We start from the raw sequence: 13,195 nt of genomic DNA, 5'->3' as shown, positions 1-13,195 counted from the left end.
ACATGAATTATACTGAACATAAGCAAGCTAGCAAGGGATAAATCCAAACAAGCAACCACAAAACACTTGTCTTCCAGTAACGACAACAATTGAGTAATAAAGTACTTTTTAAGTTGCTAAAATTAGTAAAACCTGTGCAGCTTTGTGTACGTTCTTTTGTCGCTTTGGTATCCTAGCCCCCAATAAACTCGACTGTCGGCATCATGCATACGAACTTTCAACGAAATCGTTCTTATGTTTATAAATTGGGATTGCTTGCACGTGTAGACTGTTGTTGACCATGACTAATAAGTAGGAGTCAAGGATTATCTATACGTTTTTCTTCTCTCCATTTAACGACAACTCTCTATAACGCCATAAAATACACAGTCTCTTCAGATTGTTATATAGAGTTTACACTCAATATCAATATTTTCGTCATTGTTAGTCGTTAGTTGTATGAGCGAGACAGCCTATTTACTACCCCAAAAAGAGATAATCCAGCCGTAGGTACGAATAGCAGATTTATAAACATTAAATGTTTAATCCGGGAACAAGCAATAAATAAAAGTCCAAAAATGAGGGGTGACTTATCAGGACGTGGCACGGATTGCAATTTTCTTAATGCATCTTATCATTTTCCCCGCAAGAGCTCAATGTCACAAATGTTATCGTAACCTTTTAGATTTGAAAGTGTATTGGTTTTAAAAGGATTCCAAAAATACTTACATTAAGGCGAGGACATAGTTAGATAGTCCAATATTATAATTGAATCCAATTTGATATCAAGCGACCAGTTTGATGCCAGTAGGTTCACTTGCGAGCCTTTTATCAATGTGTCCATGGGCGGCGGTATCACTGAACATCAAGTGAGCCGCCTGCCAGTTTGCCTCCTATTACATAAAACACTTTTCTCGGTGTCATGTACTTTCTACTTACAGTCTTCTATTCTTCCGTGTCATCTAGAAAAAGATTTGGGAAAGGAAAGGAAAGGAAACCAGGCTAGGTGATAATTTCTTGATTGCCTTTAAACTAAATTTAAATTGTCTGTTACTAGATACCCCAGGGATCCTATCATAACATTTGTCCCTCCTTTAAGATGAACGCGTTTTGGCCAAATCCAGATTGAGCATTCTGAGAAACGAGCTAGGACTGGATATTCATACTTTCAAATCATTTTTCCTTTAGTTTTAAAAATATATTTTTTTGGTAATATGTATCAGTGTGCCGAGCGTTGGCCAGTTTTATCTTAGAGTATTCAAAATATATGTAAAAGTGAGAAACTATGTACACATATACCATGTGTTATTTTGACATGCTTAATTTATGATAAAGGCCAGCATTCTTGCCTTTATCATAAGTATGCCATATATATTCATGATAAAGCCTGCATAGTATAAAGTAAAAAAAAATGTGTGCGTGTGTGCACACGTAAGAAGTGAAACTTATTATTAGTAAAATGATAACTTTACAGAAATTTGTTTAATAAAGTTAAATAAGATAAAGTTTAACCAAAAGCTTTTATTATCATAGACATGAATACAAATAATACAATTATTTCATTTTACCTAATTACTACTAAGATTATTAAAGCATTTTCATTAATTGTAATAGAATTATTACTATCATTGTTATCGTTATTATATATTTTTGTTATTAATGGCTTCGAATCTCTTCGAATCAACCGTGGTAGGGACGATAAAAAGATGGCGCGTAACCGAAAAATGTGACGGTAAATTTATTTACATCGCCGATAAAGAAGTTTCACTTCAATAATATAATCATTTACAATTATAATTATGTCATATTTATTCACCTCTTATATAAAATTATTTCTTACCACAATAAGGTCAATATATTCTGTTAGACTGTCCTTGTGTGTATCTCATTTGTATAACAGTAAATAACCAATCTGCCGGACATAAATCCCAAGAGACATATAGGACTAGGCCGGATTAGCCTTGTCTGCCTCTCAGTAAGACCTTTAATACCTTAACGTACCAAAATGCTGACACGCAATTGTTTTAGTCCTATAGATTTAATATAGTTATTATTCTATATTAAAAAGGAATAAAACAAGTATTCAGTTGTAGTATTATAATATAATTTTCAAAAAAGTCTCTCCGGCGGGGAATCGAACCCCGGTCTCCCGCGTGACAGGCGGGGATACTTACCACTATACTACCGAAGATTGTGGTAGACCGTGTGAAATACTGGTATTATATATAGAGTACGAAACTACTAACATTTAATCTTGATTTACTTCCTTGTGTCAAGATTACCACTATCGTAAAAACATGTCTGAAATAACCAATAAGTATATGTCAACTCGAAGTAATTAATAACACTATTTTCTTGTTAATAGGCATAGGCTATGAACAAAAATGTTTGTCTTGAGCTGACAGCACGCTGACAGTGACTTAAGTGACAGTTTGGGCTCATCCTTCGATTAAACTATTTACGCCCATATTAAAAATACTGAATATGTCTCTTTTAAGCTTAAGCCCATCTAAATAATTGCCGTTTGGAAGGCGAAACGACGATATTGGTTGAATCATTTCAATACTAAGAGAATATCAATTGGCCAATTGAATTGTCTATGTGCAACTTTATGAGAGTGCCCTCCAAAATTTATTCGCGACGAGTCGAGACGAGACGACGAGAGATTTATATGTGAACCAACCCTTATACCCGCATTCAGCTGCGAGCGGAACGGACCCATTACGGACTCCGCTAGACTCGTAATGATGATTTTCATACATATGCTTCCACCAAAGCGGAGACAAGCGGAGCGGAGTAAGCGAGTTGAGCGAGTTTCACACGGACTCCGTACGTAACTCGCTGAACTAGTATTATTATATTTCATACAATTACTTCCACCGCAAAAGAGTAAATCGAGTAAACTGGAGAAGTTTTGAACGAAGTCGTCTTGCAAATCGTTGTACATTCGTAATAAATCTCCTTTTACGAGCCTTCTTTGAATCTGATAATTGATCCAAAACCTTGATTTGCGGCGGATATGCTTCTTTTGCCACATCTTGATGCCACGAAGGGCTCCCCAATACTGGTGCTCAGCTCTCCGCTCAAGGACGCACAACCTCTCTGGATGGAGCGAGAACTATGCAGAAAATGAACGGAGTAGTCGTTCATTTCTCGCTTCCCGCTCCGCCTAGTTATTTGGCCTTCCACTGACAACGAGGTCCGCTTGCAGTTGAAGGCCTGCATTAATGTTTACATACACTATATATAATTTTGTTATAGACTTCTAATCTTCTAATTATGATTATGCTGTTATGAAAAGATACATATGAACTTTCGTTTAAACGGTGCAGAGATATTTAGGAGTGACTATATAAATGAGTAATTTTATAAATAAAAGACGGAACTCATGAAAATGCACTATATTTCGCTTCAGTGGCGTATAAACTACAAATTTTAAAATACAATAGCAACGTAAAGTTTAGAATGCCTTTTTACATAACACCTTAAATAAATAAAAAAACACCAAACCGTGCAAATACCGAAACCAAAAGTATGGCGGCCATTTTGAAAATAACTTCGATCAGATGTTTTAGAAAAAAATATATTTGTTAATAAATCAAAATAATAAGCATAGAAATAAGATATTATATTACTCTTCTTGGTAAAAGTTACATTTATTTTAAATTTATTGATGCTAAATATGACCGCCATTTTACTAATGACTAGACAAAATCATTAAAACTGTTGAGGAATAGACATGATTTTGCTTCATAAACCATAATTTTATATATTCCGGGACGGATAAGTATTTTATATCAATTCCAAAATTTAAAATATCATTGATTAGCTGGAATAAAAATGTAAAATAAGAAATAGATTAGGCTATCTGGTAATTTTGACAGTTAACATTCTGTCACTTCATGCACAGAGTAACAGAAAAAAAATTAAAATGCTAGTTTTAAGCTATCATTGTATAAAAATTCTAAACTTGTATTTATGTTTGTTTAATATATTTTATCAACGTAATACATAATTAATTTTATAACTATTGCTCATCGTTTCATACAGGCCTCGCAACACAGATTTGATTGACAAAGATTGCCATGTTATAGGCTAAAAAACTATAGTTTTTTTATACACACATCTAGTCATTAACCGAACATTTATACACTTATTTAAATCAATGAAGGTAACTTATACAAAATTATACGCTACATAGCAAAGGCACGGAAATTAAGTACCTACTTTAAGTTTTACTTAAGATTACATTGAAACATTAAAGTTAGACTGGGCTCAAATTTAAATATTGTAATGAAATCTATAAATGAATTTTTACTCAATACATCCAAAACTTATATCTAGTTTTTTTATTGGAAATTTTTACCCATTTTTGTCTTTAATATGCCTAAATGTAGGGTAATATCAGCAAAATGATTTTCATATACCAACATATATTCATTTTCCCAGTATGATAAAAATGTAAAATGCAACAAACTGATTTCGTAAAGGCTAGTAGGGAAGTGGTCTCTAAATATTATATTACAAACTAAATTTTGGCACCCTACTGAAAACTAAATTCGTTAGAGCTACACTATTTAGCTGATATATTTGTACATAGGAACGTTGTTTATAAGATAAATGGGTATTTATACAAACTTGTATAAAGGCATGAAAGTTAAATTCCTGCTCAAAATGTAACTACGTCATAAGTCATGTTGACAGTGCTGTGACAACTGACATTTAGACTTAGACATACACTGTGGTGTAGTTTATGGATTTTTTACCATACCATAAGCATTTTATTTACATTATATAATATACATATTGATATAAAAATAGATGCCTTCGTATTGTTTATATCAGGTAACTTATTGTTAAAAGCAAGATTAGGTAATAAACACATTAACTGGAAAAAGAAATTGTCTCCTCTTATACTACAACCCTTTTCTCCGTTGTAAGTCTTTAGACGTTTCAGCTAGAAAAAAATATACTCTATGAAATATTTGTCTTTTGTTTTGCGATTCTAGGCTTTACACTTAAAGAAAGAGACACAAATACGCTTTATTTTTCTGTTTCATGTTGTAAATTTTCTCACGCATGTCATCTCTCAACAGTATTCTTTAGTCAATTGTCAGTCGTCTCTTAATTGTCACAGACGCTTGCTAAGACAGCGCGGTCAATGCTCGCGTATTCCTTTCCTGAACGCGGTCTAGTTAAATGGCGATCGGCAGATACGTCGCAAGAAGAGAAGGAGCTGACAGAGAGTGACTCCATGTAATCTGAAGTGTCAGATGCTCCGCTCGATGTGCTCTTGTTCGTCATTTGACTGTGACGTGCTGTTGAATCTGTGTCACCTATAATATTAATTAAGAACATATTATTACAATCTTTTTACAAAATCAAGCTTGCTTAATTACTATCATAAGTTATTCCAAATGGAATTATCACGTTTCTAAAAAAAAAATTTTAAGGATAGGTTTGGTAGGCAATTAATTTCTTTGCAAAGTAAAGAAAGAAGACCAGTAAATCGGACACAAAGATGTACTTTTAAATGTCTAACCAGGCAGGTCGGCAGGAGAACGTGTCAAATTTGTAATAGGTATTTTGTACTGAACAAGCTTTAAAAACCTACCATTTCTTTTCTTCCGCCTCGTTAAGGTGTCGACGTCGCAAGAGTTGGATTTGGCCATGGTTGCAACTTCCTCGAATTGAAAGGTCAAATTCTTCAGAGGATCCGATGAACTCGACTTCACAAAGGAAGCGTGCACGGGCGTCAATGTGGCCCTGAATTGTTTATTCCTCATGTGACTCTTCGAGGACCTCGAATTAGTTACGGGCATCTCGAATTCATTAAAATCACCCCTATGGTGCTTCAGCGATCCGGTGGAAACTCCGGAATCGTTTGAACTGGACGAATCCCTATTTTTATCCGATTTACTCGGAACACTGGACGATCGTCTAATTTTAACTGCGTCGCGGAAACGTGCAACTAAAATGTTTTCAGTTTTTTGTTCCGGAACTTTGAAGTCATCTTTGACTGGAATGCCTTCGTTGATTCGGTTTGTTTTAGACGTTCGCCGGATGACAGTTGGCGTGAAACAAATGCTGGGATTGAGGTCGTCGTCGAGCCGTTTGGTGAAGTCCGCGGAGCTGGAACGCCTGGTGCTTATTGTGTTATCTGTTTCCGAGTGCGTCGGGTCTGATACGTGACTGATTCTGCTAATATTGTCTGAGAGGTTCTTGCTATTACTGGAGGAGCTGTTTTCCAATGGCTCCATATGCATGTAATTTAAGTGTTCATTACAACAGTCGGTTGTGTGAGTGTTGTCGTGTTCGGGTATGTCTTCTAGCGCATCTAATTCTTCCTGGCTGAATCCAGCGCTTCGTAAAATTCGAAGTGAATTTTCAAATTCATCCAACGTGGCTCTATCTATGTTTGCATAATTCGAAAGATCAATCTGGGGTTTCGCTGGAGTGACGTTGACATAATTGGAATGATCGTTAGCGCTGTCACAAGACTCTACCGGGTTTTGGTTATCGTCGTTTTTGGTTTCGTTATGGTTGCAACCGCATGTTTGTCCAATAAGACACTTAAGTTTCTTTGGTGTATCGTATAAGCTTGCCGCATCAGCGTGAACATCTGCTGGATGTTCCTGCAAGTTAAAAAAACTCATAAATTTAAAAAAAACAATGACAACCATGTGTGTCTTAATGTTTGACATGTTTAGATTTCTGGGACATAAATAAATAGTTTCATATTAATTCAATAAACTCCGAAGCATTATTTATATTTGAAGAGCAGCTTGATGAAAATCAATTTAATAATTTAGTTCTAAGGGAGTTGAAATATACCTGTATTAACGGCATAGGGGTCTTTGGTACATCGTAGTTCTCGTATGGTCCGTTGAAAGATTTCTTTCGGCAGCAGCACGGCTTAGGCAGTTGCCAGCATTGGCAGGAGTTCCCAGTTTTCACAGGTACCGTTGGGGTACAACAAGCAACTGGGCTTCCACGTTTTGAATCAAAACTCTTGTCCAAAACGCAGCGTGGCACTGAATACTCAGAGGCACTGCCACTTGAACGTGAGTAAATTGATGCCCGGTCCGAGTCTGAACGTTTCTCCATGATATTATCCATGGTCCAGACGGGAGACATCATGGAGCCTGGTGTATTTATTGTTGATGACCTGAAACAGTTGAATAAAAATTAGTAAACAAAGCTAACATGACGATAATTTAATAGGTTTTTATCTGATATAATTAAGCATTTGCATACCTCGCTAAATGACTGATCTTGCCAACACAACTGGAGCACCTGGGCAAGGACGTCGGTCTCCGGAACTTATCTTCTTCCATGCTTGAATCGAGATCCAAGTGTCCAGATAGACAATGCATAGTCTGGCTCGAAGGACCAGCCCACGACGGAGACACAGAGCGCATTGACTGATTAAAACAGTCGTCCATGCATGAGCTCGTATCGGAATACCGCTTTTCCAAGACTGTAATGGAAACATATATATTATAAGGATGATTTTCAAAAAATCAAGGAATAAAGACAATAAGGCAGAAAAGAATTTCTGATACAAGTCATGTGTTTAACGCTGTCTTTAAACAAAATCTACCACCTACTACGAGTATATCGTTAATTTGAATTTATAATATAACATATATCAACAATACACACCTGAACCACTTCTAGAGGCCACACTAAGTCGGGACTGTGCTTCGTGGCTGTACATATTGAGGAGTTCTGTTAATTCCCTTGCACCCTCAGCTGCGAAAACAAATAGGCCTTCGCCTTTACCGCAGCGGGAGCCACCTTCGACGCAGAACCGCTTGTCTACCACGCCGAAACGTCTGCAAGAAAAGGACTCTTTAAGTGAATCGACTAACAACTTATCTGTTGTTACAAATAATTAGTTATAGACACAGAAGTATGTCTATTGCATGAGTACGTATAGTTATTAACCGACACTTTGTTATGATGATGCCCGTGAAAGTGATTAAAAAAAACATTATAGATGGCACTTAATTTGTGATGTCTAAAAAACCGGTTTTTGTTTAAATATTAAAAATAAAATATATATATATCAGGCACATTGCAATGGACATACTATTAAATGGATTTTATAATAATTAAAATGTTTCAAGTAACAATTGTTTATTAGAACTTTAAACATAACCAAAGCCCAAACTTGTCACCGATACCAAAACATCAACAAACAATAAAATAAAGGCTGTTAAAGTGATCAAAAGGGGGATGGGCCACCCGTATGTAGCAATTAAACTAATGAATGTAATTACATAACGAGCTCTTTATAACCAATGGTCTGATTCAAAATAGTTTTTCGGTATTCCAAGTATCAACTATTCACCGACGAGCATGCATGGTGAATGTCATGAAAATGGATGAATCGAGAGAGGTCTGTTAAGGCCGTAGAAAGTGAGGTCACGGTCTCTGGCTACCAAAGGACAAAGGCGTGTTAATACAAATAAATATCGAATTATTGGGACTATTTCTCACAGACGGACACTTGGGTTCAAAGACGATGCTACCGGTTCGATCTGTATGATACATGATTTGATAGTTGAGTTTCAAGCACGCAAGCGTATTTTTTAAGTGTCATTATACACACACATTGTCCACAAATTTATCATATTTGGAGGCATTGTGCATTTAATATAATGCGTATTAGTTTACGACAGCTGCCCACTGAAGTATTTCCCAACCAATTCGACTTAGGGTCCTTCAAGAAAAGAGCATACCAATTCTTAAAATGCCGGCAACGCTCTCGCGAGCCTTCTGGCATTGAGAGTGTCCATGGGTATAACTCAACATCTCCTGCCCGCTATATTAAAAAAAATGCTTTAGATGTGAACGCGAGTGCGTTGTCAGCCTTTTAGGAATTGATAAAACGCTGCAATAAATTCATACTTATAATTATTATTCATAAAACATATAATTTTTATTCGTATATTTTGACTAGTCGAGATATATAACACATACGTCACCGAGAGTGGTACACTCTTTTCTTGAAGTGAACTTGTCCCTAAGTCGAAATTTTTTTATGGGACAAGTGTAAACCGCCGCCCATTGAGTGGGATTACATAAATAGTGAATATATTACGGCATGTCTGCACCAAACGACCAAAGATGACAGACGGAGCCCTACGGGTAGGATCAGCGAATTTCCTCCAAAGTATTGGGTAAACCAAATTATTACATTTCTATTCATTTCTTATTATATATATATTGTTTTTTTTTTATTCTATGTATTAAAAAACTGTGAACGTGAATAAGCATTTCTGCCTAATATTTATTTGTCCTGTGAGATTTCCTTTAACAAATAAACGGAAATTATGATCGCGTTTTGTCAAAGCCATCGTTTTCCGTCTAAATTAAATTTCCCTTGAGCGCAGGTCGGTATTATTTGACCGCGTCGGAATTTCATTTCCTACGAGCTAGAAACTGGCATTGGTAACGCGTAATAAAGTACTGGATTGGTTTTCATTATAATTACTACTAACACCAGCTAAAAGTTTAGGTACTAAACGCCTAATACTAAAACTTGCTAAAAGCCTATCGAAGCTTTGTTTAATTAATACATTAAATTGAGGCCGATAAAGAAGTGTATAGTATTTGAGTATTGGCCTAATGGCTTCAGCATGCGACTTGATTCCTGAGATCGTAGGTTTGATCCCCGGTTGTGCACCAATGGCCGTTCTATGTGCGCATTTAACATTCGCTCTATCGGTGAAGAAAAACATCGTTTGGCCTTAGAGCCAAGTCACGAGTGTCAGGCACAGAAGGATCACCTAGTTGGCTATTAGATTAACAAATGATCTGAGGCGTAGACCTAAAAGGGTTGTAGCGCCACTAATTTATTTTTTTATTTTATATGATTAAACGTGTGACGATTGTTAATATGTTTTGTGTCAAATCTATAATAAGCTTCACAGGGCTTATTTCCAAGAGAATATTCTTAATTAAATTATGATTGCCGTCTAGTATAACCTTATCTTCGCGTCACATCTCGTCTCGGAATCCGTGAGTCTAAGAAAATTGAGCTTTTGTCTTCATTTAATATTCTCATTCCCGTTTGTCCCATTTACTTCAATGTTTTATCACTTTGACATTCGTTAAATGCTTTAACAACAAACAGTTAACTCAACGGTTAACTAGTTTCAGTTTAGATATTTACATCTTATCTACACCTAGTTAATATTTAGGTGTATTATAAATTAGGTATTATTATATATTGAAAATTAATTGACTTCAACTCCAGTAAGAGTTTAAGAGCATAATTTTCTAGGACAACAAATTACATTGATTAATTATAATTAAGATAATAAGTGTTTTTATTTTATTTACTTAAGTAAATTCTGACAGATTAATGACAAGTGGGTTCGTTCGACAGCCAGGTCCACAGAATAAGCGAAAAAATGTGGAATTAACTAAACGTTCGGGTTTGAAATTTGCCAAATGTGTAAGTCCTATGCACCAAAAGGACTTCTCTAATATTTTTAAAAATATATATTTATCTACTTCTTAACAATTATTCTTATTTTTAATTTTATTTCATTTACATTTTTTCTTCGTTATTTACACTGCTAACTTTTACTACTACTGTTATTATTATTATTATTTGTTTCTACTGAGTATTAGTATTATTACATTTTTTGCGACTGTGGCGCAAACTAGCTGCATTGGTCTCTTATGCATGTGGTTGTAATTACAACCACAGCCGCATTACACAATTCAACCGTTTTCTTAAAAACAATTGTTATCTCTCAATATTTTTATTACTATTATTATTTTATGTATTTCTGTGTGTGTTTTGTTAGTAATAAATGTTATGGCTATGTCAAAAAATGTGGTATTGCGCGTGTAAGCAAGTAATTAAAATGCGGTAACCTATAAAACGTTAGACCGGATGTCGATCGTTAAGTATTTCCTGTGGCAGAGTGCACTGTCTGTTTCACTTGTACACAGAAGCTTACTGCACCCACTCTGGGTTTGATTCCAGGTTAAATGTTGGTAGACACAGATGTCTGATCCATGTCCCATGTGCAAACAGGACATGCAACAATTTTTATGTAATTAATCTAGGAAGTGTTGAAGGTATTAACATTTTTGATGAATGTTACGTGTTTAATTGTAATTTCAATTTATATTGTATTAATAATTAACTGTAGCAATCATCTGGTATTGTTTTTAATATTAAAACAATATGCTTCAAAATATTCTCATTGCAAATAAATTAAATTTATTTCGTATTATTATTTATAGTAAAATATAGGGTTGTAACATTTGACCTTTTTCTTTTATAACGTTTGGCTTATATAAATATTATTTAAGTACCTGTTAACTATTAATTGATTACTCAGAGTATGGCTAACGTATTATAGATAGATCAGTACAGATAAATAGAAGAAAATATACATGATTACGAAATCAACCTAAATGTGGAATTTTATGTATCACACAAAATGGCCGGAAAGGAATGCTATTTCCAAGACAATAAAATCTAAGGAAACAGCTTTATTGTGTTTTGATAATAGTTCATCTGTATATTGCAATCACAGTTCAACGCGCATATCATAAATTCTTTTCATAATATTATATAATTTAAATATTGTAATTTGTAATAAATAAACTCAGCTTATGAAAAAACAACACCTACATGAGACGACTTTAATTGAAATATTTACAATTATTAAAAAAAAGATCGGACAGCTTTTAAGAGAATATAATATACTAAAATGTAATGAAGATTATTGCATGAACACATCGTGATGGATGTACTGAATATTTATTTGTTTACACGCAAATTTATTATATTTAAAAAATATATTAAAATCATGATATGTTACTTTAAAAAACCACTGTGGTTTGTATAAATGTAACCATAGCAGTCTTGTTTTGGAGCGCGACAAAGGTATTTTTTTATACATGAGTCTTTACTAAAACATTAAGATCTAGCGTAACTTAAGACTAATAAGTAATTTAAGTCTAACATAATTTGCTAATAAGGATTATTAACATAAGTGTCCAAATAACACTACTTACAATCTCTATTAAAAGGAAGACACTCTGTTCTTGTGTCCTATTTTGTCACTCACTGTTTAGCACTTAATACTAACGTGTATTATCACTAATTCATTAGTTCAAATAGTTCTGTTTCAGTCTTTAACGTTAAATAGCCTAGACATTCATAAAAGAACGACCAATGTTATTAAAAATAGTTTTTCATCATACTTTATATGTTAGTTAATGTTAGACTATCTAGTAACTGACGGTAGTATATACACGGTATCATAAGATGTACTATATTATGTTCGCTAAATTTCTCATTGCTTATGTACCAAATTAGGACCGATGTCTATTGTATACAGTTGGGATATCTAATTTATTGACCCCATCGCAAATTGCGGGAAGAATGCCTCAGGCAAAGAGCTTTTGTTTGCTTTCACTTTGAAGATTGGATGCAATCTTTTTGAATTTTTATAATACCATTTCAGTATCTGACACCACAATCAACAAGATCTCAAATCAATTATGCATACAAAATATATTTAGGTTTTGGCCTTGCGAGTGCTTGAGAATCTTTTATATACTTTTCAGGGATGTTGTTAGTTAGTTACTTTAAACACCAGTGACACTACCACCCTTTAGGTCTGGGCCTCAGATTTCTGTATAAGTAGGTGACTCACGCAGTCGATTTTGGGTTCCTCAACGTACGAAACAGCGTTAAGGCCCTATTCCAGCACGAATTGCTGTGTCAGTAGTGTCTTGGGGTGGACTGCGGTACGCAATGGAGAGCTGGAGCACTGAGGCGCCCGCCCGTCATAACAATTAGTTATGTAAAACTTTAAATTAATGTAATTTTATGATTTTTTACTTGTATTGCGATAAAAAATATCGTCTAAATTTCAAAATTATGTTCTATATAATGTTTTCGTCATAAAATGAATTCAAAGTGTCAAAAATCGGCTGTGTTTGGATTTTTTTCTATGGAGCGGAGTTGTTTAAATCGTGTATCGATCTTTCAAAATGGATACATAAGCTACTCAACTCCACCATATATTTTTTCCACTCACCATACTTCTAGAAACAATAACAATGGAAAGAAACAATGTACTTTTTTGGAGTTGTGCCCTAGGCCCTTAAATGCATATCAAAATTCTTTGGTTAGCCGAGAATATAACCTAAGACCGCAGGGATAAGAGTCGTT

The 13,195-nt window shown here is 34.7% G+C and overlaps 1 protein-coding gene and 1 non-coding gene across 2 annotated transcripts in view; both read right to left on the bottom strand.

The window, feature by feature from the left end:
- Positions 1-2,098: 2,098 nt before the first annotated feature.
- On the bottom strand, positions 2,099-2,170 carry Trnad-guc. Its single transcript has one exon. It is a non-coding gene; the product is annotated as a tRNA-Asp (tRNA).
- A 1,195-nt stretch (positions 2,171-3,365) lies between these two features.
- LOC123712947 overlaps positions 3,366-13,195 on the bottom strand; it is a 111,945-nt gene continuing 102,115 nt past the window's right edge. Inside the window, exons 6-10 of the mRNA XM_045666359.1 lie at positions 7,645-7,817; positions 7,237-7,459; positions 6,814-7,147; positions 5,594-6,614; positions 3,366-5,315 (exon numbers count right to left, since the gene is read on the bottom strand). Of these exons, the coding sequence (XP_045522315.1) occupies positions 5,104-5,315; positions 5,594-6,614; positions 6,814-7,147; positions 7,237-7,459; positions 7,645-7,817 (1,963 nt within the window). The 3' untranslated portion in view covers positions 3,366-5,103. The remainder of the gene's footprint in view (positions 5,316-5,593; positions 6,615-6,813; positions 7,148-7,236; positions 7,460-7,644; positions 7,818-13,195) is intronic.

The sequence above is a fragment of the Pieris brassicae genome, chromosome 8, assembly GCF_905147105.1.
Source record: "Pieris brassicae chromosome 8, ilPieBrab1.1, whole genome shotgun sequence".
Classification (NCBI taxonomy): Eukaryota; Metazoa; Arthropoda; class Insecta; order Lepidoptera; family Pieridae; genus Pieris; species Pieris brassicae.
This window is presented reverse-complemented; position numbering and strand designations above follow the sequence as displayed.